Source organism: Prenolepis imparis, unplaced genomic scaffold (genome assembly GCF_030444845.1).
Source record: "Prenolepis imparis isolate NDT839.2.m4 unplaced genomic scaffold, iyPreImpa1.0 SCAF_1, whole genome shotgun sequence".
In the NCBI taxonomy this organism is placed as follows: Eukaryota; Metazoa; Arthropoda; class Insecta; order Hymenoptera; family Formicidae; genus Prenolepis; species Prenolepis imparis.
In genome coordinates, this window is record NW_028141159.1 from 4,174,899 (window position 1) to 4,199,762 (window position 24,864).

The 24,864-nt window shown below is 33.7% G+C and overlaps 5 protein-coding genes and 1 long non-coding RNA gene across 13 annotated transcripts; 4 read left to right on the top strand and 2 right to left on the bottom strand.

The window, feature by feature from the left end:
- Positions 1-202: 202 nt before the first annotated feature.
- On the top strand, positions 203-1,988 carry Cdk1 (Cyclin-dependent kinase 1). The gene is made up of 4 exons (XM_083049869.1): positions 203-341; positions 759-1,051; positions 1,151-1,470; positions 1,556-1,988. The coding sequence occupies exons 1-4, from the start codon at positions 305-307 to the stop codon at positions 1,797-1,799; spliced, it is 894 nt and encodes a 297-aa protein (XP_082905995.1). The 5' UTR covers positions 203-304; the 3' UTR covers positions 1,800-1,988.
- LOC145942857 (uncharacterized) lies at positions 309-4,327 on the bottom strand. The gene is made up of 3 exons (XR_014426433.1): positions 4,202-4,327; positions 749-979; positions 309-446 (listed from the first exon to the last, which is right to left on the bottom strand). It is a non-coding gene; the product is annotated as an uncharacterized LOC145942857 (long non-coding RNA).
- A 1-nt stretch (position 4,328) lies between these two features.
- Positions 4,329-6,175, top strand: LOC145942834 (apolipoprotein D). The gene is made up of 4 exons (XM_083049912.1): positions 4,329-4,448; positions 4,666-4,792; positions 4,972-5,067; positions 5,468-6,175. Exons 1-4 carry the CDS (start codon positions 4,329-4,331, stop codon positions 5,944-5,946), a joined length of 822 nt encoding a protein of 273 aa, XP_082906038.1. The 3' UTR covers positions 5,947-6,175.
- A 1,086-nt stretch (positions 6,176-7,261) lies between these two features.
- On the top strand, positions 7,262-14,300 carry LOC145942820 (phospholipase A2 LaPLA2-1). Of its 5 annotated transcripts, XR_014426422.1 has the most exons (6): positions 7,595-7,718; positions 8,638-8,827; positions 11,708-11,962; positions 12,152-12,489; positions 12,720-12,909; positions 13,157-14,300. XR_014426422.1 is itself a non-coding variant. In XM_083049887.1 (4 exons), the coding sequence occupies exons 1-4, from the start codon at positions 8,705-8,707 to the stop codon at positions 13,254-13,256; spliced, it is 816 nt and encodes a 271-aa protein (XP_082906013.1). In that variant the 3' UTR covers positions 13,257-14,296. The 5 variants fall into 5 exon arrangements, 1 of the variants encoding a protein (XP_082906013.1); XR_014426423.1 differs by lacking the exon at positions 8,638-8,827 and having other exon boundaries at positions 7,262-7,718; positions 13,157-14,297; XR_014426426.1 differs by lacking the exons at positions 7,595-7,718; positions 8,638-8,827 and adding an exon at positions 10,744-11,078 and having other exon boundaries at positions 13,157-14,298.
- On the bottom strand, positions 8,688-11,841 carry LOC145942841 (uncharacterized). Of its 3 annotated transcripts, none has more exons than XM_083049925.1 (3): positions 9,817-10,139; positions 9,434-9,629; positions 8,688-8,811 (listed from the first exon to the last, which is right to left on the bottom strand). In XM_083049925.1, the coding sequence occupies exons 1-3, from the start codon at positions 9,945-9,947 to the stop codon at positions 8,800-8,802; spliced, it is 339 nt and encodes a 112-aa protein (XP_082906051.1). In that variant the 5' UTR covers positions 9,948-10,139; the 3' UTR covers positions 8,688-8,799. The 3 variants fall into 3 exon arrangements, 2 of the variants coding, with proteins under 2 accessions (XP_082906051.1, XP_082906059.1); XM_083049933.1 differs by lacking the exon at positions 8,688-8,811 and adding an exon at positions 9,237-9,310 and having other exon boundaries at positions 9,817-10,142; XR_014426429.1 differs by lacking the exons at positions 8,688-8,811; positions 9,817-10,139 and adding an exon at positions 11,700-11,841 and having other exon boundaries at positions 9,365-9,629.
- A 964-nt stretch (positions 14,301-15,264) lies between the features above and the next one.
- On the top strand, positions 15,265-24,819 carry Limk1 (LIM domain kinase 1). Of its 2 annotated transcripts, XM_083049969.1 has the most exons (8): positions 15,265-15,431; positions 15,997-16,111; positions 16,233-16,673; positions 17,021-17,113; positions 17,791-17,923; positions 18,044-18,276; positions 18,352-18,580; positions 19,227-24,819. In XM_083049969.1, exons 1-8 carry the CDS (start codon positions 15,410-15,412, stop codon positions 21,543-21,545), a joined length of 3,585 nt encoding a protein of 1,194 aa, XP_082906095.1. In that variant the 5' UTR covers positions 15,265-15,409; the 3' UTR covers positions 21,546-24,819. The 2 variants fall into 2 exon arrangements, with proteins under 2 accessions (XP_082906095.1, XP_082906103.1); XM_083049977.1 differs by lacking the exon at positions 17,021-17,113 and having other exon boundaries at positions 15,266-15,431.
- The last annotated feature ends 45 nt before the right edge of the window (positions 24,820-24,864 follow it).

Genomic DNA, 24,864 nt, shown 5'->3' on the forward strand with positions numbered 1-24,864 from the left:
ATATTGTCTGTTTTAAATATACGCGCGTAATCGAGACACGTTTTTACTTCATGGCGTGAAGCGGAAGTACGCAGTGAGTCGGAAACATCTAACGCGAATAATACACAGATCCAGATGGGATCCGTATTTACCAAGATGGCGTACCGACGTTTGATTTGAATTTGTTCGTTAGCTTGTTGGCGATATACTGAGAAGTTTGTAGAAGCGAGGATCGGCCTCGTAAAATCTTGAAGAGAATCCCGTGATTTGTGCCTTTATATGGTGTTCAAATAACGTTTAGAGAGAGAGAGAGAGACAGAGCACAATGGATAATTATATCAAAATAGAGAAAATCGGAGAAGGTGAGTTGTATGGAAAGACTCGTCGTCAAGTTGTATCATGCATTGTATCATGCATTATGGGAATAGATATTTACTTTTCTTCTTGGCACAATTTGATTGCATCATCTGTAACATAACAATCTTATACCCTTTTGTTTCTATTATACATATATTAGAATCATATCATATAAAATTGGTGTAAACTTTGCACGCACATGTTACATCTAAATATTTATATACATATAATCAAACAGAATTATAATTTTGTTAAGAAAAGAGTAGTGCAATGTACGTTATTTGTTAGTTAATACTTTTTGTACAAAATTCTACGATCAATTTCAACTATATGTCTCCTAAATGTTTTGATTACTAATGTAAATGTATAATAGAGATTACACGACACGTGATAATATATTTCCAAATCTTACCATTTTGTAGGTACTTATGGAGTAGTATATAAAGGAAAACACAAGAAGACTGGAGAAATTGTAGCCATGAAGAAGATTCGTTTAGAAAGCGACGATGAAGGAATACCATCCACTGCTATTAGGGAAATTTCATTGCTCAAAGAATTAACTCATCCAAACATTGTGAGCTTAATTGATGTATTAATGGAAGAATCAAGACTGTACCTTATTTTTGAGTATCTCACTATGGATCTGAAAAAGTACATGGATAGTTTAGGCAATAAACAATTGGAACCAACTGTAGTTAAGTCATACTTATATCAGGTTTGTTAAATCATTTTTAGTACAGTTTACAGTTTTATTAGATTAGATATATAAATAATCTGAATTTTTTTATATTAAGGCAACTGTTCATTATTTTAGATCACACGTGCAATTCTGTTTTGTCACAAGCGTAGAATATTACATCGTGATTTGAAGCCACAGAATTTACTGATTGACAAGACTGGAATTATCAAGGTAGCTGATTTTGGGCTAGGAAGGGCCTTTGGAATCCCAGTTAGAATATATACACACGAAGTTGTAACTCTGTGGTATAGGGCGCCCGAAATTCTCCTTGGTGCTACTAGATATTCATGTGCGATTGACATGTGGAGTATTGGATGTATTTTTGCAGAGATGGCTACCAAGAAGCCATTGTTTCAAGGAGACAGTGAGATTGATCAGCTCTTCAGAATATTCCGGTAAGATTTTGCATATATGTTACATTCTCTATATTTGCATTCTCTTATATTATACTTTTAATAATTTATGCAATTTTGTCTTTAGAATACTGAGAACACCTACGGAAGAGATATGGCCAGGCGTTACACAGTTGTCAGATTACAAAGCAACATTCCCAAATTGGATGACAAATAGTTTGGAGTCGCAAGTCAACTCATTGGATGAGAATGGGCTAGATCTGTTGCAAGCTATGCTCACGTACGATCCTGTGTACAGAATATCCGCACGAGCGGCGTTGCAGCATGCCTACTTCAATGACTTGGATACATGCAAAATACCCGCTGCATAATGGAAAAACTATATCGGAAAAAAAAAAAAAAAAAAAAACAGAATTCGTCATTTACATATATATACAATTAATACAATGCATGTGTACAATTATATTTACGTTTTTAATCGTGTGACTAAGTGAAGAGTGTCCCTTTTAAGGTGTACTAAAAGTTTATTTATTTGAGTAAATGTCCTTCTGTTTAATTATTTCATTGGTTTACATTTTTACTTTCTATTGGAAATCATTCTATCTGTAAAAATAAGCCTATGGCTTTTAATAGCTAAACATCAAAATTTCCTATTACATAAATTCTATATATGAATTATTGTTAGCAAAAATACTACAATATTTTATATTCTATTTTAATATTTTAGTAGTAATTTATATATAGAATTTATGTAATAGGGGATTTTGATGTTTAGCTATTAAAAATCATAGGCTTGTATTATCTTACATTTAAGTAAGTTTTATGCAGTATTTGGTACATGATTTGTTTTAATTGATAATGTCGATTTCATATATTTTTTTTGTTCAACGTTTTATTAATTCGTGTTAATGAATATTAAATATTACTTGTGCTCTTACGTTTAATTTGCTCTTGTACTGAATTCATTTTTGCTGCATAATTAATGCATGTGATATTCAGTTTTTATATGCGCAAATTTATAAAGCAATGGATTTTTTTAATCAACTCTAATATTAATGATAATTATATAAAGTCTAATCATCTTTGTGCCTTCTATGATTAATCATAAATTTACAGTCGTGCAAATTTATCATTAATACAAAATGAGATTAGTAATTTGTAACTGGAATCCATGTGACTACATTATATACATGTGTTCGAAAATTTATATTTACTAAGAGTGTTGGCATTAATTGCAAAGATTTTAATGTAAATTTTCTACTTTATAAATAAATAAATAAATAAATCATTTTTTACTGGTAAGAACTTTTTATATAATTACATAAAAATAGTTATAGAAATTATATTTCATTAAATCATCTATTATGTATGATCACGAATAGAATTAGTTTTAAATTACTTCAATTTATAGAAAGGAAAACCCTCGTATATCTCACATACAAAGAATTACTAATTCTCAGAATGCATTTAATACTATGCCTTTGTATTTGTGAATGAGTCATCGTCCTCATTCGCATAACACTGAATGATGTTAATGAGAATTATGATCATTCCAAAAATTTTAAAGAGATAATGTATATGTTTGCTGTGCAAATATATGAGTTGGTTTATCCTAAAAAGAAAAAATTAATCAGTGTTAACTGATTCATGTGATTTACAGAGAACAGTGATATATTGCACACATCTCCATCTTCATATCTATGCTACTATGTGTCTCAATAAATGTATGTGTGATCTGTAATTGGTTCGAGAGTGGGGAACCAGCCACATAAAGTCTATCCCTCCAATGAAACTTGTGTTTATATACTGTGTGAACGCAGAGTGACCGGCAGCAACAATCTCTACAGTGAGTTTTCAAGCTTTTAACTCTAATACTTCTAATTTTAACAAGTTTTTTAAGCATCTTTACAGCAACTGAATAGATTGCTTTATTTTTAAGATCTCTCATTTCTCTTTCAAATATGTATGTATATACGTTCGGGTAACAAAGGGCATCGCTTATATTTTTTTCGTATATGATCGAATTTTGAGAAAATATTAATCAAAGATATATATTAATTTTTTTTCTTTCACGAAATAAATTCTGATTTTGTATCTGTAAAAAAATGTTCTACGAGTCATACACGAGTAAATATTCACGCGGAGAGTGAAAATATTCTTTACGACGCAAAACGAGAGGTCGTACAGGTCGAGACTAATCTTGTTCGTCAGTTCATCAAATATTTATCATCGATCTATCATTGTATTGTATAAAATAGAAGGAAAAACCAAATATATATACAGTCGCAATTTATCCAGAATCAGAAAGGTCTCAACAAAGGTCTTCGTGATGCGTTTTTAACATAAATGAATCACGCTTCACCAGCTGTACTTGAAATCTGAGAGGAAAGTGAAATGGCTGTTTAAACGCGAATTTAAAGATCGTTTCACACCGAACACTGCTTACAAATTGTATATAGATCGTTGCATAGATCATAACGCGAAATCACATTGGAATTGTAAAAAATGCGTTATATCATCATTTCCGTCGAAATCTTTATGATCGCATCAAAAATAACATCCGATTTCTATTGTTCAATACCTTATAGATAATATCGTAATAAGACTTATAATTATACTATCATATAGTTATTATATAAATAATTTTTTCCATTCAATTATAATAATATATAAAATATATATTTGTGTGTTAGCAAATTTGGAATAAATTAATTATAGTGATCCGATTTAATGAATAAATTTTATTTAATGAATAATTTCTGGCGTTACTTACGGTTCGTAAACATACGCTGATCTATTGATATAGATATACATTGGGGGAAATCCGATTCGTCTATTAATCTTCTGCGAGAATTTAAATTGCTTAAATGTTAATTATCGATTTTTGTTTTTTCTAGAAGATGCAGTCCTTGACCTGGTTCTTAGCATTGGCGGGATGCCTCGCTTTTGCTCAAGCTCATACGTATCATATGGGTGCCTGTCCCATCGTGGAACCTATGCAGGGTTTTCAGATGAGCAGAGTAAGCAGAGAATAGTTTATATTTTTTTTTATCAAGATCACATAATGCGAAGTCGTATCATTATCAGTATAATAAAGAATATTTCTGTAACTTTAGAATATAATTTGCAAAGTATTTCATTTCGCGTATACTTCGTGAATATTATTATGTCTTCTATTATGTTTCATAAAGCACAATTAATTTACTTTAGTAACAATTGTCTTGTTTAAAATTTTAGTTCCTAGGCCTGTGGTATGTCATCCAAAAAACGTCGACAGGTAGCAAGTGTATCACTTACAACTATACACGAGGAGAAGAGCCGGGCGAGTACGTGATAACGCAGGACTCCGATCATCTGATCTTAGGTAAAGCAATTAAAAATTACAATCACACAAGAGTGTCATGCAATTGGTAAAGAAAAGAGATACGTCACCTTCTGTGAATAACTCATCGGACCTTATCGAGAGTCATAAAAGCCCGTCAATGGGATAAATGTCTAGCAAATGGGATGAATTATCCGTAATTGCGTGATGCATATGTGCAGGTCTTACACCATTGAAGCACGAATACCATTACACTGGTGATCTGACTGTGCCGGAACCCAGTACTGCAGGACGTATGGAAGTTCGTTTCCCGCTTAGTAAGTGCCTTAAATGAGAAGTTAACATTAATTAACATTATTTCAATTTACTAGCAAATGGGGCTTTATATATTTCTTACAAAAAATAAAATAACTTAGAGAGAATAAATAAAAATTCAATGTATTGTATTATATGACTAGGCCTCTTTCGATTTCTATATATGTATATGTATATAATGCGGAAGATGAGTCATATTTTTCAAACTGCAGATAATCTCTCTCTCAATCTATTACAAGACAATAACAAAAGACATTAGATAAATTGACGATATTTAGCTACGTTCTAATTTCGCATCTAATTTCGCGAAAAACGATTTTTTATTAATGTTCTTTATTAATAGTATCCATCTACCGAATTGCCAAGCTTCCGTATTGCGTAACTAAAATTTCTGCGATTTAGATGTAGCCGGAAGCGCATCCCACGTGGTGTTCATGACCGATTACGACACTTATGCCGGGATATTCACGTGCCAGAAGTTGGCGTTCGCCCATCGACAGAGCACCACGATCCTCTCGAGGAGCCGGATGCTGGACCAGCTGCAGGTGGACAAGATACGTCAACGGTTGAGCCAATTTGGCGTCGATCCGTTCGATTTAAGTATCGTTTCGCAATCTGGCTGTTCGCATGGTAACAATTCTGTGGACATCAATATCGATCCTAACACTTTCACATCCGAAAACCTCGGCAACGTAGTGCGCAAAGCGGGAGAGAAGATCGGCGACGGTGTCCAGTGGATCTCTCAAGCCGGAAGCCAGGTCTATCACAAGCTAGCCGGAAAGGAAGAGGATCACGCATCTTCGACAGAGCAGAACAGGCGCGTAACGAACGGCAGGACCGATGGAAGATTGGAAACCAACGACGTAGAGTGGATTCCTTAAAAATCCTACAATCTGTTATCTCTTATTGCGTTATTACGTTAATCGCAATCTCCACGCGATTAAACGTCTATATTACACATTCTATAGAGCCATCGCGATTTTTCTTTTAACGCATGTTTGACTATTGTTTTATTTAAAGATATATGACAATAATTTTATATGACAAATAGAAATAAATTTATGTGATAAAAAAGAAATAATGTTCAATAAAATTAAAGAAAGCACGATATATACATATTTACATAAATTACATGTGTATTCATGAATTACAAGGGACGAAGGAAAAAGCGTAGAGAAAGATATAAATAAATAAAAGAATTATAGAAAAAGTAGAGTAAAAGAAATAAAAATTATGGAAAAACTTTTTGTTTTTTTTTGACATTTTGTTTATGGGCATTGTGTCGTTTCAGAAATTATTTCAGTAATCATTACTGATATTAATTGTATTAAACATTACATTACTGATGTAAGTCTAGCGCTGAAAATTCTTTCCTCCATCTTCCATTTTTTTATATATATAAATTAAATACACCTTCTGCGACAAATATTTTAGAGATTAAAATCGGCAATACTAACATATCCGATTTATGAGCGAAAAAACCCCGCACTAATCCTATATGAAATTGAATTTCGGTAAAATCAGCTGGTTTTCTCATATATTGTAGCTTATAACCTGCTCTGAACAAAAAATATAATAGGCTCAAAGTTAAATAATAAACAGTTACTGAGTTACAGTCAGTCAAACAACTTGAAGACCTCGGGTTTTTCGTGTTTGCTAGCTGTAACTCAGCATAACTGCCTATTGTTTTAGCTTTGAACCTATTACACTTTTTTATTCAGCAGGTCATAAGCCTACAACATGAGAAAACCAACTGATTTTACCGAAATCCAGTTATTGATCTTCATATAAACTAAATAAGACACAGTCATTCAACAAAGTATATCGAAAAAGAAAAAGCGTAATGTACATATATGTATTACTTTTTTATTTTATTCTAGAAATGTATAATTTATGTAAATAATTCTTATACTAATTTGTTGTTATTGTAAGACTTGCGTCACCATGCTTAAAATTCATTATATTATGAAAAATGTATAAAATAATAAAATTTATACATTTTTCATAATATAATGAATTTTAAGCATGGTGACGCAAGTCTTACAATAACAACAAATCAGTATAAGAATTATTTACATAAATTATACATATTATATATATATATATATATATATATATAAAAGACATTAATTATAAGACGCCTGTGTATTTTGTCAATAAATCACGTCAGCAAGTTATTAACAAGTATTAAGAAACTAAATAATTATTTAACAATATTGTTTGCGCTGCTCGTAAGGTTTTGACTTTTAAAATTATGTTTAAAAAAATATTTTTTTCTTAATGAAACCATCTACATATAAATTTCTTGTCGATATGTTTTAATGATACAGATTTTAAAAAAATCAATTACTTCTGTCTCTTGTGAGGTGCTCCACAAACAGTGTCTCTCTGTCATATTAATGATTTAGATTCTCCCCTAATGCGTGTGCAACGCGACCGCATATATAGAGTTTATATATGCACGACCGCGAATATTAATATCCTCTCACGTCTCGTTCGAACTATCAGTCTGATAGTGACCGCTGAGGAGCGACAAGCCAATTTTGTGATTGCAAGCAGCACGCGTCGTCTTTGAGATTTTTAAGTGCGGTCGTGTCATTTCTCGCAGCAAGAGATTTAAGTTAAGATCTCAATAGCGAATTTCTTTCTCAACGTATGTACATTTATATTAATGTGTGAAAATATTAATACCTTCATTAAAAATTTTTCTTTTATAACGTAATTTTTCTATAAATTTATATTATAATATAATTTAATATTAATATTCTATAAATTTATATTATAATATAATTTAATATTCTATAAATTTATATTATAATATAATTTAATATTAATATTCTATAAATTTATATTATAATATAATTTAATATTAATATATTCTATAAATTTTTATTATAATATAATTTTTCTATCTTTTAATATAAAACTTTTTTTTATATTATTTCTTAAAAAATAAAATTAACTAGTGCGTGATTTGATCTCTCGATATGTAATCGATTTTATTATTTTTTATTTCAGTCGATTGTTAAAATATATAAGATTTTTATATGTATCTTTTTATTCACGAATATAATCGTTGAAATTTTAATTTCACAGTTATTATCCTTTTATCGCAAAATTTTAACGAATTAATGATTAACTTGATTGATATGACACGTTTCACTTTACAGCTACATATCTTAATTACAAAACATCATATCAACCGAATATCTCGCACAAAAATCCGAATCTTATCATTAAATAAATAAGGTTCGCGCGAATATAAACAGCTTTTCTCATATACTGACGTGTTCTTATTGTCATAATACGGCATTTGTCATTCCGGTTCGATAACGCTATTTCAACTATTGCTATAGATATATCTACGCTTTTATACTATTTTATAACGATTTACTTTTCATCCTTGCTGTGTGTTTTGCTACATTTTTCACATTTATCCCCTTCGTTCGCGGAAATCTCTAAATCAGCGATACGTCTTTCAAATAAAATCTAATCTAGTGACACCTTAACATACATATATCTCGCACATTCTGACTTTGAAGGTACTAAATTATCGTCTTTTCGAGCTACAGAAATGCAGCTACACCCTCCTCACTGCCCGTTCGTTACGCACTGCAGTGTGCAACGAGCTCGGTGGGGATGCGGGGTGGGTGCGCAGTTTACCCTTGCACCACCGGACTTTGTGCTTTCGTGCCTTCTTCTTTCAGTCGTAATCGCGAATTTTTCAGTCTTGGTCATCTCCGAATCTGCTTTGTGAACGACGTAAGTTTCACGATAGTTTGCTCCAACTGATTCATTTTTTGAGATTACATCTCGCATTTAAATACCGCGAAAAGGCGCAGCAATTTTTATTAATACTTTTCGCAAATTAAACTTCGAGAAATCAAATGTATAATAAAACTATATATTTCGTTAGCTAATTCCAGATGTTTAATTTAGTAGAATTTAAAGTTTAATTAGAAAGATATATGATGCGCGAAAAATTGTGTGATAATTGATCTGTCTCGATATTTTTATAAAAATTAGCTGCACAAATTGACCAAAAAATTTATCTTTGAAAAATAATGCGGATCATTGTGTATATTACATTGTATATATATAAGAAAAAGCATCGTGTTAATGTTCGCTTTTTTCATCAAATTATAAGGTACTATTAAATGATTGAAATATGTCAGCATTTAGTACAAGTTTCTATTTTATATTGCTATTTATAAAAAAAAAAAATTGATAGACATCCATTCAGTTCTGAAATTAATTTCAATTTTCTGCTAAATATTCTTGATGTTTTTTACTTTTTCGTATATAAAAAAAATCAAAGATATTTCCCAAATTTAAATCCCAGATACTAAAGATTAGGTAATACTTTACCTGCAATGCCTTGAAGCATGTCTTTCGTAAGGGCCAACGATTTCTCCAGACATTATTGAATGGACGCGATGTTTTATTTTCGTTATCGTTGCTGTAGCGCGTGGGTTGTGTGATCTTGAGCATCTTTTTTGTAGATAGATTTGTACATATGCGTGTGTCCTCTATTATTCGCATCTTATATATAGCCTCGTCAGTGCTGAAAATTACAAACAAATATTGCGTAATTTGCATAATCATATAAATTTTAATCATATAAATAATAAAATATATTATTCAAAAATAGAAACATAAATATATAAGGTAACATAAAAAAAATGGAATTATATATATATATTTTTTTTTTCTTAATTCTCTGCTCTGTATCGCAACTGTTTTGTCAGTACGTCTTTGTCGGTCGAACTAATTCGATAATAATCGCTATTAGCAATAAACGATGATCGTCGGGATGCGCTATAGATGCGTCACAGAACTGTCCAGACTGCGTCCAATTATGAAAGAACTGTTCTGTTGACATACATTGGCACGCAGGGTTCAAGAGACAAGTTCGATAATCTTTGTTGACCTACATCGTCGATTGTGCAAGTTATATTGAAAAACAGAAGTAGAAAAATTATACAATAATATATACATACATTTTATGTATAAGCTCTACGATCAATTTTTGTTACGAAAAATTTTTCTCGATAAAAATTATAAAAGTAATAATTTAAATTGTTATGAAAAATTTGCCTTCACAAATAAATGTAATAATTAAAAAGAACTTTTTAAAAGAAGCATATTATCGATATCTATAATACTTGAGACCCGCATATTTTGAATAATTTTTTATAAAATTTTTGATAGTCTGATTGAGTGAATGCGATAATCGACTTATTTCGTTTCAAACTAAAAACTTTATGTTGTAATACGCTGTAATTTTCCATTTCGACAGTTTGTTCCTCTATCTGTTGCCATTGCATCATCGGCTAGTGTATGCTTTATGTTGCAATGCGAAAGATTTTGTCCACACACTATCTAAAAAAATCAGAATATACTCTAAATTATTTAAATTATATTACACAAATTAGGTTTACTGATACTTTGTCTTTCTAAAAATATAAAAAAATAAAGAAAACACGCCTATGATTGGAGAGATGTTAGAAAGCATAAATCTATAATAACGAGACGTAGGTGTTTTGCGCAAAAAATTCGCTCGTATGATATTGCGCTTTTTCCATCGAACCAGACAGGAACGCAGAACTGACGCATAAACAGTTTTGATGACTTGATGCGCGATTCGCGTTGAATAATGACCGTCGATGCGGTATACTGGGTCAGTCGTTCGCGTGAATTAGTTGTGGGGCGATCGGCATCCCTCGGCGGCGCAGGCAGGTTCAAGAGACAAGTTCGTCAATGGACCTCGTTGACCCACATCGTTGTTACACGCGTATTCTCCTTCGGGGCGCGCACTCTCGTTTTCACGATCGGCCTGAATTGAAACGACCCAAACCGAGCTGAGAGGTCACAGACTAGTTCGATTCTCAGAATTAAATGTATCCGCCGGAGGACTTAAACGTTTGCCCGCACCCGACAATTCTGTGCTTTGACAAAATGATGACAGGAAGATACACGCGGCATACGATACTTTGATCGACTTTAAAAAATTGTATATATCGTAACGTTGCATTTCGCAATAGTGAATAATAGTGCGATAAATGAACAATTCGCATTTACTTGTTAATGCATTCGCACTTAGCTTGTCGAAAACATTCGCTGTGTCTGAAAATCTATTGACTAAAAATTTTCGCTAAATACATAGAGAGTACAGGAGTACTCACTAAACAAAATCGTTGGACAATTTCTCAGTCAATTTATGATAATTTGCACAAATATGTTAATTTACATTATATATACGCAACGAAGTTTTACTGCGTCAACGCTTTTCATTTGATTCTATCGTCACGAAGAGATTGAATAACAATCTTGATGAAATCGGAGAGTGTTATTTAAAATCGCGGTCGAGTATCATCTTAATTAAAATCTGATATTTTGGTACTCGCAAACTTCGCATACTTCTTTAGACTTCTTTTTTATTTTTTCTTGAAAGCCACTTGTGAGTCGAAATTTCGCAGGTGCGGGTACTCGAGAAGAAGGTCGGTCGTTGAACGACCTTCGCAGGTTGTTTTTTGCTTACGTTGACGGCATACAAAATACTCCGCCGAAATATTCGCCAGTCATTTCTTACGACTTGTTTCGCACGATTCCATCTATTTCGTTTCTTACGTACCGTTGCAGATGATCGCTGTACTATTCGGCGTTCTACCGATCCTCTGGATCCAGAAGATCGAGGCGAGCGTCCTGGTCGCCGACACTACCATGTCCAGGATGGTGGAGCTGAATGCCGATGCGCCCTTCTGCGCTCTTTACAATGATCGCGGGGTCATCCAGAGAATGGTGCTCGGTGCGGATCCCAGGAAGGTTCGACAAATTTCCAGCAACCTCGTCGCGGATCTTGAAGAGACTTGTAAGGCTTCGCGAAACAAAGGAAAGGTAAGTTACCGTTTGTTTCTAAGAAAATAAAGATGTTTCAAATTATTACTCAGTTTCTCTTCATCCTTTTTGAGTGCATTTCTTTACTTAAAAAAAAAAAAAAAAAATTTCTTTTTCCACATTCGTGAGACGATAATCATTTACCTCTCTGAATTTGATTAAAAAAAAATAATTATGCTTACCGTAAAGAATCAAGCACCTGGCGGTGGTTTGATATATCCGGGTACCAAATGGTGCGGACCCGGCAACGTGACAGATGGCTACGACGATTTGGGTCAACATTCGGCTGAGGACGCTTGTTGCAGGGAACATGATCATTGTCCGTTCACGATAGCGCCGCGACAGTGCATACACGGTATATGCAATAATTCACCATTTACTCGCTCGCATTGCGATTGCGACGCAAAATTCCGCAGATGTTTACAAAATCTCAATACTGAAGTGGCCAATACCCTCGGAGCGTTATTCTTCAACGTTATCCAGGTCACCTGCTTCAAAGAGAGGCGACCGTGTTCACAGTGGCAAAGGTATATGTATATGTTTTTTATATATTTTATATGATAGAGTTTTCAAAATTTTACAACTCAATTCATCCATTTTACGCAAATATTTATACTCTAAATACGTGTAAAAAAATTTTATTGAGCAATTATAGGAAGACCTAGGACGAATTTTATCATTCTTTCAAATTAAAAAAATATTATCTATAAAAATGTACCTGAATGCATTTTTGTTATGTAACGTAGAATCGTTTTAGTTGCGTTTTGCAATGGGAGAAGTCCCCGAGCTATTTCCTAAACGAATTATTGGAGAATAGAGGATTCCGAAGGCCGCTGTTGACAACCTTCTCCTTCGTACTTAAGGATTTCATGCTCAGGCGGAGTTTTCCTTAAGATGTCACATCATTTATTTGAAGAGATCTCGAAATATAAAAAGGACTTTGCCCTGTAAATGTTTTTTCATTTTTTTAGCATTTAATATATGCGGTGACGGTTTTGTATATCGTTTATTCTAAATTATTCTAAATTTTTCTCTAACAATTTCTCTGGTGAAGGTTCTTCTACACAAAATAATACGAAATCTAACAATTCTAACAATTCTCTTTGGTGAAGATTTTCTTATCTTATAAAAACCAATTTTAAAAATTACTCTATTGTCGAGATTGAATGATTTGATCAATGAAATTTGTTGCAGAAATGGCTATGCAGAGGCTGTGTCCGATCGCTTGTGCTCGCAATACAAGTATCGACCTAGTGATAAGTATGTGCCCCTGATGCCTTTAAATACAAAATGAACAAATGAATTTGGAAGCGATAGAAGGACAGCCCCAAAAAAGGTAAAACGGCCTAAATAAAAGGGACATTGATCCAGTATGTGATTACAATATAATGCGACATTGTTTATTACATATCAAATTGCCGTCCTTACTATTGCACACCAATATATAGATTATCAAATACATACCGCATTCTTAGAAGTTAAATTATGCCAACCCTTTTGTAGTAATACGACATTGTAGATATTGTTTGGAGCTTATGAATGATGGAGGACCATATTATCCTTCAAATTTATCTTGCTGTATATATTTACTGTATACCTCATTCCAATAACTATAGCTTGGTCTATTAAGTTTGGCTATCTGTAAAAAAAAGATATTTTGCCATATTTAATTGAGTCTGTTTTACACTATACAATACTATACAATAGAAACTTTCTATAAGTTCTATAGAGATATCATAGAAAAAAAGAATTGCTCATTACAAAAGAGCAACATAACATATTAATTTCTTCTTTCTTGAGTAATATATTATATTTGAGTTGGCGGTTAGTAATATTGTATTGTATGTTATTATTTATATAGTATATCTGTCGAAAGTGTATACCATATAATTATTTTATTTATTTTAATTCAACTGAATTCTAATTCAGTAGGATAAAATTGTCTCTCATTATGTCTCTAATTATATTGGTTGATAACAAGTATTTTTATACCTATCTGCTAATTAATTATTTTAAAATATAATACTTACACAAAGTGTGTGCTATTTTAAAATATTATACTCACTTAACACAGATAATTGTATATATAGCAAAAATAATGATTTTTTGAATAATTAATTGACATATTTCTATATGCAGTATTAATTAGTAGTAGGATAAAGCGTGAATATATATAACATTTGCGATATACTATGTCAATGTTCCAATAAATATTTTACTATTTTCATAAAGCGTTAATACACATATATATATATATATATATATATATATATATTTATCTTTAAGATTTAGACATAAGTTGTAAAAATAAGAAAGCTATACACAAAAATATATATGTTTAAGAGTACAAAAAAAAACAATTATATCTTTCAAAATCTAAATATATATGCAAGTGAAAGGTGTATTTTTTGTTTTTTATTGTGTGACTCCCATTGAATATATTGTACATTTGTTTATCCTATTTACAGCTGTCAATCTATACGTAAGTACATACACATGTTGTCGTTCTTTTGTGATATATTATACTTTATTATTTTATTATTAAACAAAAATAAAAGAAGAAAGATTGGAGAAATCATGATACATACGTTCCATGCATAACGGAAAATCCACTCAAAATGATTTTTTATCCTATATACAGCTGTCACTCTTCAATAGTCTATACATAAGTACAGACATATGCTGTCGTTCTTCTGTGATATAATTATATTTTATTATTTTATTATTTTATTATTAAACAAGAATAAAAGAAGAAAGATTGGAGGAATCGTGGTATGTACATATATACTTACGTTCCAAACATAACGAAAATCCACTCAAAATTCTGCATCGTTCGCTTCTCAAGTTTCCCGCAACATGGCGACGTGTTGCTGCGATCGCGACTGACGTTCGATATTCGGTTCGAATCTACGTGAATCTCGCGCTCGATGATCGAGTCAAGTTCAAATTTCAGGTCGCGCAACCATAGAATATATAATATATAATATTAAAGCTCCTTGCACAATGCCAGGCAACAGGCAATAGCAGCAGGAAATAGAAAATATCCACCAACAAAAGCAGGGAATAATTTAGAGCGCGTGTCGATGTGCGCGGCGCGTTCGACTTTGAATCGACTTTAACCTTCAAGTGACGCTGCGTCCCTGCGTGTCGCGCGCGCGTCGGAATTGCCCGGAGTGGGGGCTGCGTGGTGGGGACTGGGGACTGGGTGGTGGGGGATGCGCGCGCCACCACCCAGCCCCCACCACGCAGCCCCCACTCCGCGCACCGAATTCCGAGGCAGCGCCAAGCGCAGTCGATTCAAAGTCGCGCACATCGACACGCGCTCTAATATTATATATTCTATGGTTGCGCGACCTGAAATTGGCAACACTGTTCGGAGTGGAATCAAGCAATCAAACGGAGTGACGGAGTGGAGTGGGAGTGTGTCGATCGTACATACATGCTGTGATGGATGAAGTTTCGACGAACGGTAGGTGAATTTTTGGAAGAAAGACGCTCGAATTATCGGTGACGACGAGCTCGCTCCGACGAGACGGACGACGCGACGTCGCGACGACGAGACGCCGCTCGCGCAAAGTGCCGAAACGTCAACGCGTCGCGTGGGCGTCCTATCTTCCGTGTGTGTCTCCTGTATTGCCCACGCTCCCTCGCGCATTAATAAGTTTATTTATGCGTTCTCTCTATCGCGTCTTATCTTTCTCGCGACAGATACGACGTTCGTGTCATCGCGATACGCGTCCTTTCGAACGAGTCCGCGTCATCCTCCAAACGTCGTCAGCTGCTTGATTACATTTTACTCGGTCGATCTTACATGCCCTAATGTCAAATCTGTGATTCATGTTTCCTTCCCAACAAGACTCATGTTTCCCCCCAAGTGGCCCGCCTTTTTTCTTATCTATAATGATTACGTATGTGTTGATACATATTTGCAAAGAATATTTTGAAACATAAGTGATAATATTGAATTGATTATACTTTGAAATCAACGATATATATATAGCTTCAATTTAATGATAATATAATTTTTTTTCTAGATCTAGGAGGTGAGGAAAGTGGAGGAACGTTAATATGCGCCGGTTGTCTCAATGCTATCGACGAAGATGAATTTATACAGGCATTGAATCAAGAATGGCACATTGATTGCTTTCGGTAAAAATATCAACATGCATAAAGAAGATAATGTTATGCACATTATAAAATGCGTTGCAACTGTAATATATTATTAATTATATTCTATTTTTATATTGAAAAAAGAAATTATACTTTTCAGATGTTCGGCATGCGATATCGGTCTATCCTCCTGGTACTTTGAAAAAGATGGCTTGCTATTTTGTAAAGACGACTATTGGGCTGCTTACGGCGAAGCGTGTCAGGGCTGCGGTCAGATCATCACAGGCCCTGTTATGCTGGCAGGCGATCACAAATTTCACCCAGAATGCTTTGCCTGTACTTCTTGTGGTGCTTTTATCGGAGATGGCGAAAGTTACGCGCTCGTCGAACGGTCCAAATTATACTGCGGGGTTTGCTATAAGCGACAGATGCAACCACTCAACAGGACAGCAAATTATCCCTTCGCTAGAAAACCACATAGCATTAGATTGGTCGAAATACCTCCTAGCACGACAGATCCGGATAAACAGAGAGGAATCAAACTCACGTTAGACACAGCTCCCAGTCCTCGCAATTGTGGTGCTTTGATGCGTATTTCAGAGTATGTATGATAATATATTTTATATTTTTATAAATATCTATATTATATATATATATATATATATATATATATGTATGCTACTCATGAAGTGCGTGCACAAATGATTGTTTCAATATAAATTAGATTTTCTGAATTTTTAAAAATTGAAATTTATATAGATGGGTACAAAAAATTATCATATGTAACAAAAATATGTCGATCTCTTCAGAATTTAGGATTATAAACTTACATCTAAGACAGTTGCTTTTCTAAAATATTTAACAGTGCATGATAATTTTGATTATTTAAGAGAATTGGTATATAAATATACATATATTAGCCTCTAATAACATTCAACTAAAATGCAGGTTAATGAGAAATGTTCGTGGAAAGATCAGTAAGCTGCTGGCCTCTGTGATGGAGGTCCTATTTAGACTATGCTGCCACTTCTCTAATCATAGGTATTGCATAACAAAATAATATGCACTACATATTGCTAATTCTGACAGATTGTGCTCGCATCTCAGTAATGGTTTATAATCACACGTGAAGATATAAAATATTTTTTGTGTAATTTTAACTAATACATGTGACAATCATTATGTATTAATTACACATTGTAACTGTCGTTTTTTCTGTATCACGTGCATGTTTACAAATGTAGTATATCAAGAAGTGACAGTTTATGTTGTTAGAAACTTAGATAGTTGTTGAGGATTTGTAACTATTAATTACTTTTATGTATATCATTTTTTAACATATAATGGATTTGGTGCAAGCTAATTTAACTACAAACTTGAATAATTAATGCAATATTTTTGAATGCTATTTACTTTATAGTTTCTTATGTCATATAATATATTGATTAACAGTTTTTAATTCGATTTTTTAATATAATTTTCGATGATTCCTTGTAATTTTTTTTTATAATTTTTAACATCAATATATTATAATCAATGAAATTGAATATTCCATTATCCTGGCAATTATTTTTTATCATGTTGTGTTTTCATGTGAACATATTACAGTAAAGAGAAAATATATAATGCATGCAAACGTTTGCATGTCTTGTTACTGCAGAAAGTGTGTAATTTTGTTGTAGTGACAATAAAAATATCCTGTAAAATAAATGTTACAGATTGAACATGTCCAGTGATCTTATATCGTTACACATTGGCGATCGAATTTTAGAGGTAAATGGCACCCCTGTTAAAGATCAACCTGTGGAAAATATCGAAAATCTCATACAGTATTCAGACACAGTTTTACAAGTAAGTCAAAGTATTATATATACATACATATATATATATTTCTAAAATATATATTGTCTCATTGGCGCTGTTTTAGCACAATTAAATTGAACGATCTTTGAAATATTTTTGATGTTTCAGTTAACTATCGAACACGATCCAGATGCGGTGTCACGACGGCCCACGTTCTGCTCACCGTCTTCGGCGATGCTGTCATGTGTCGGCAGTCCCAGGACGAGTCCCGAAAGCAAGGAGCGACTGTTTAAGCGTCGGGATGAGGGTTACATCAGCGGTGCGCGGAGCCGACAATTACGAAGAACGAGAGATCCTATGCATAAGGAACGCAGTAGTTCTATGTCGCGATTACTCGACGGGTAGGTCAAGATGAGCGTGTTTAGAAATCAATTGATAAATTATGGTGTAATTTATCAAATTGAAATTCATTGTAGATCTTCTCCAACGAATCCTACTTACGATCTGAGCCGAACCAGATCCTTCCGCGTAGAGCCAAAGAATCAGAGAATATTCCGAGCGAGTGATTTGGTGAAGGGCGAGCTTCTAGGTAAAGGATTCTTTGGGCAAGTATTCAAGGTCACACATCGCGACACGGATGAAGTGATGGTCCTTAAAGAGTTGTATAGAGTGGATGAAGACGCACAGAAGAACTTTCTAAAAGAGGTAATTTCAGTTTTATCTAAATTAACATATACACAGAGAGAATTTTCTCTTAGCATTTATCCTAAAAATCACGGTAATCGTGGGACAATATAGTATAGAAAGAATTTTATGAGAATTTCTCTGATTAATATTTATCACAATCAAAAATATTAATATCTATCACAGTAAAATATGAAATATGTTTGATTAATTTTACTAAAATTATCGTAAAATTTTAATAATTCTAAAATATGTTAAAAACTATGTTAAAAACTTAGGATTCTTTAAGTGTTTTAAATAGAATAGATGCCAAATAAATGATAAACATATAAAATATTTTATTAAATTATTAAATTTACAATGCAGCATAAAATTTCAATCCAGCTTAATCGCTCATAATAATTTTAACATGCAGCATGGTAATTTTCGGCTTATTACCAAACATGATAAAATTTGTAGTGAATTTAGCGGTAAAATATAACGAAAAATTCTCTCCGTATATGTTATATATTATATAAGTGGAATAAAATTGAAAAAAGTACGTAAATATTTTTGACAAAATATGTATATTTTAATATTCTCGGACACTCAGATTTTGCATTTTTTGGACATTTTAGTGTTAAATTGCTATCAGTTTCAATTATTCTTATATATTTTTTTTCAACAGGTTGCAGTGCTGCGCTCGTTACACCATAACAACGTTCTTCGATTTATCGGTGTTCTTTATAAGGACAAGAAACTGCATTTGGTTACCGAGTACATAGCAGGTGGTACGTTAAGGGCCCTGCTTCACGACACGAACGAACCACTGCCGTGGGAACAGCGTACGTCCTTCGCGAAAGATATCGCTGCCGGCATGACCTACTTGCATTCCATGAACATCATTCATCGCGACTTGAATTCGCACAATTGTCTTGTTCGTGAGGATAAGACTGTGGTCGTTGCTGACTTCGGTCTGGCTAGGATCATTCAGAACGGCAGTTCGCCGGACAATCGCAAATATAATCGACATTCCGACGGAGAGGTGAAGGCTTCGAAGAAAGAGCGGAAGAAACGATACACGGTTGTCGGGAATCCCTATTGGATGGCGCCCGAGATGATGAAGGGCAACAAATACGACGAGAAAGTGGATATATTCAGCTTCGGCATTGTCGTCTGCGAGATCATAGGTCGAGTTCAAGCAGATCCCGACTACTTGCCTAGATCGTCGGACTTTGGCTTGAATCAAAATGTCTTCAAAGAAAAGTTTTGCTCCAACTGTCCCGAGACCTTTTATATGATCGCATTTCTTTGCTGCGATCTGAATCCGGATAAGAGGCCACCGTTCGAAGTTATGGAAGTCTGGCTGGAAGGACTGGCTATGCATCTGTCTGTAGGCGCCGAGTTGCCAGCAGATTTGGATTTTGACATTAGAAATTATAAAGGACCGAGTCCGAGCAGTAGCGAGTCCACGACTCCGGAAACTCTGGCGCCACACTTGAAACCTATCAAGGAGGGCCAGGTGCATCAGGAGAAAAAGCGGTCCAGCGGTTGCGATGATAGTACACTAGAACGTGAAATACAGCCTGTACCGACACCTAATACGCTTCAGGTGCCTGAAGTCATCAGTCCGCGTAGTAGATATACGAGGCAAAACAGCAAAAGTAACGACAGCTCGGGCAATACGGGGCGTTACTCGAGACAAAATTCCAAATCAAAAGACTTCGACAAAGAGAAGCCCGACGTTGATACGATCTCACCTGATTCCAGCGGTTTTAGCGGACGTTACCTAAGGAATAATAATGCCAAGTTAAAGGATACATCTCCTGACATTCCAAATACCTACGCTTACTCGAAACAGGAGACGTATCCGAGACAGATTGAGACGCGCGCGAGCGAACATAATTTAACCCGAGTGCCCACTATAGAGAAGATAAAGTACGTGGGAAGCGCGAGTCCGTGTACAGTTTCTGACGCTTCGGAATATATAATTGACAGTAAAGGCTCGTATAAAATTAGCAACAACCTAAAACATAAATCGACGGAGAAATCCAACGATACGAGCGGTTGTAAGGCGAAATCAGAAAACAAATTTAAAATACCGGATGCAGCGAGCTCCGTTGGTTCGTATCTACGACAAATCGGGAAATCTATCGGCGCTATGGAAAAGGAAAATAAAGCGATTAATAAACGTAATGATATAAACTGCGGTGACATCGATCCAAAGAAAGTAGCTAACGAAAGCACGAAACCATCTACCGGATCGTATCTGCGAAGAACCAAGATATCGCCGACTAAGGAGCCCACGAAGAACGCGTTTTCTAATAAAGAGACTGTCAAAGTTGATGACGTTTCATCGTTACAAAAATCGGTAGAATCGAAAATCCCACCGAACCAAGAGAATGTTATCAGAAAGGAGGATGTTAAAGATAGATTATCCAGACAGGAAAGCAACGTATCCGATGTCGGCAGCATCTTGTCTAGACAGGGAAGTCTCACGATATTAGATTGCGCGTCTAAATACAAAGATTACTCGCCGTTCAATACCTACACGAAGGATGACTTTCGCAAGAATGACTCCTTCAAAAAACATAGCTCGGGTCTATATCATACAGACAGTCTTTATTCCAACTCCAGCGTGTCGAAGTGCGACGACCTTATCACATCTAACAGGCAAAATGCGAGTAACGACGATAATCGTCCTGTTGCAGCTGAATCAAAGGGCGACGATACTAAGAGCCCGATGATGACTTCATCTATTTACGACAGCGATTTGAAGGCGAAGTGTCTGGCCGATTATACCGGGTGCTACAAGGGCATCGATATTTGCAGACAGGACAGCTTCGGTTCTGATAGTGCACTCGGCACTATGAAGAGCGATTTCTTCGCGGATGTCGATTTCGCGCAGATGAGGGACGGCAGGCATACACCGGACTTGTGCCATACATCCGAAAGGTGCTGCACACCTAATCGTCCAACGACGCCGATAGAGAGTACCGCTTTATAAATTAAAACGCGCGAAAATAACAGCTTTACGAGAGACGTCGAGATAACGTGCGTATAATCCCTGACGATGTTTGAATCTCGTTGTTACTAATTTGATCTCTTTATTCATAATATGTAAGTTTCGAACATGTAACGTGCTTAGTGTGCAGTATTAACTTTTTAGTTAGAGAGTTCACTTCGTCCATTACCTTTAATGAAAGCAAAAAAAGATTGAATTCGTTAATTTTAATATAATGAGTACGATATTTTGATTATACATATTTTTTGAAAAATTTTCTTGAAAAGAGAGTAATATTACATTATTTTATTATTGAAACTGAATTAAAAATATTAACAAGATTGATAACAGAGGTTCAAGATGCAGAACTTTGGCTTTGGAAATGTTCCCGTTAATAAATCAAAATGCTTGTCTCTTACTAAAGAAAGTAACGACAATGCGATATACTCAGTATTAATGCATTTCATTCGCGTATCGGATTTATACGGATTTTTAGATCGTAATGACATCAGTTAACTCTAGCCATAAGGATTCTATTACATTCCTCTACGAGAGATCTTGCCACACGGTTTTTAAAAATGTGAGTTTAGATTATAAAATGTGACTCCGATAAAAGCATTCCATCCAAAATACTACTTACAAAGCCCGGATTTTTCGATAAGTACGATATTACTAGCGTGTGTTCGAAAAAACCGACACTGTGAATACGTCGATTTTTGCAAGTTAAAAATTTGTAGAATCAAAAACCGTCAAAAGTCAAATAGTTGATGTGAATATATTTTCCTGGAGATTACGCTACCACGAGATTACGTTTTCTTTAAATTGTAGATTTACGTCATGTAGACTCGGTTACGTCTTGTAGAATAGAATGTAAAAATAGTATTATATCTGTTTCCCGCATACAGATGTACATTACAGTGTAAAATATTGTGTACGTTTGTAATACTGCTGTATATGTACAGATAATTGATATATATTATATATGTATGTATTACATACGTGCATATAAATATATACATATACATGCTACATGTTTACATCTTCGTTATATCTGTAACTATTCTCGATATATTTTGCTAAAATGAGTGTATATTATAAAAACATTATTATTTATATCTTTTTTTACTGGTATTATATATCATTTAACGAGGATATAAACGATGACAAAGTAGTAAATATTTTGTGTGTATAAAAAAAAGACAAATAATTTGTATATAATATAATTTGTATATATCCAAATATTTGTAACTTTCAAAACATACATCGATCGAGAAACATTTTAGTAATACTAAGTTTTATAATTGCGACATATAAGTATATATACACAATTAATTTTTTCTTCTTACGTCTCTACTCGAAATATATTTCTTTTCTTTTTTTATTGCATGTCGACATTTCATGATGTTTACGTGAAATTATATGCTTTTAGATGCACTTTTGAGCAATAACTTTAATATAATTTTATCACTTTCATCATTTTTAAACATCCTGTTAAAACTGACAAGATTATTTTATGTTAAATTATGATGCATGGAATTATGATGCAAATAATGTGACCACTTACTAGAAATTTTCTTTTAGGCTGCACTTATTTGTTTTAGTTAAAGTTTATTGTTTGAAAATTTATTAATGATTATTTACTTATAATAAAGGCATTCTCAAATTATTTACAAATAATACGTTTTGTAGACTTGTAAAACGTTTTTACCCTAAAATTGAATATTGGATAGACGAAAACAGCCCAAATCAAATAATCCCATCTTATTAACTTTTCTTCGTACAAAGTATGAAGTATAAAAGAGATACTATCACTATAAATGTTATTCTCGATGATATCGCAAGCGTGTTATCACTTATAACAAATCTCAAGGTATCATTAAACACATGTCCTTTCGTAGAAACGGACAGTTATGTGCAATAATTGTACGGCTTACTATATGTATATGATAGAGCTAGCTTAAGAAATTGTTTACGGCTTATTGTTAGTTAATGAGAGCAAACTAATTAGCAAACTAGTTGGAGTAGAGAACTTTGTAAAACAACATTACGTTGTGTTATGCGAAGAAAAAGTTTTGCATACTCGTCGACGACATGCAGCGTTAAATACGGCCGTGTGATTCCAATTTTGCAATATGAAAATCACATTCAATGTAAATAGAAATGAATGAAATGCGTATAGTCGCATTTAAAACATGTCGTGCGAATAAAGGAGACGCAATTGGGCCGTCAGATAAATCAAACATATAAGATATATATATATATATATATATATATATATATATATATATATATTGGAATGAAAATATGCATAATCTACTGTGACGAATCGCTTAAATTTTAAATAATGCAAAAACGAATTATTGTAATATGCCGCGTATGAGACAGTATTATAACATTACTCGCTAAATATTGTTGCTTAGTAGTAACATGCGTTCGCTATATCGTACTTCTTTAATACATACCGGGCACAAACATCGTGTTAAAACCTGTAAAGAGATATCTGGAATGAGTAGACATTATTTTTATAGCCCCTGTAAATTTTCACATCTTTTTGATAGCCGATACGATAACTAATATATAGCGTGTTCGACCATTAGCGCATTAATTCATTCAACAATTAAAGCTAGAATAGTAGAGCACGCTATATAATCTCGATTATTAATATTTTTACTCGATCAATTGTGATTCACTTACTAATCTGATCTATAGTTTTGAACAGATATCTTTTATAGACATAGAAAAACTCTAATGTCTCTAATCGAGGCCGTAATTTTTTATAAAAGAAAATATTCTTGTAATTTCCACCCTTTCTGTCGGCCTAATCGGTCTAATTTTACACATAGAATCCTACAATAATTTTTGACACAACTTTCGAATTGCGAATTGTTTTTTATATATGTATGAAGGTGCGGATTCGATTTAACGTTGTACCGCAAAGTATTTAATCATCTCATAACGAGAGAGAGTCGCGAGTTTGACTCTATTCAATATAATATAATACACATATTTAATTGACGTTGATGCTATCGTTATAACAAAAACCTCGCGAAATTTGGTGCGAAGCGAATATTGTCCAGATTTACAGCTAGCAGTAAAAAAAGGATGATTTCCAGATGCATTCGGGCTTGAAACAAAATCCTAAGCAATAATTGCGTTATCAACAATGTACGAGACTGTATACGTTTTCACGTTGTTTTACTGCACATAAGTTGGCGAGCGAAATTGAAATGCGATTTCGAACGAAGTTAATAAATATATTTGTTATATTGCGACAATATATAGATCTCGATGACGATGATTATTTCTATATATAGTATGTCGG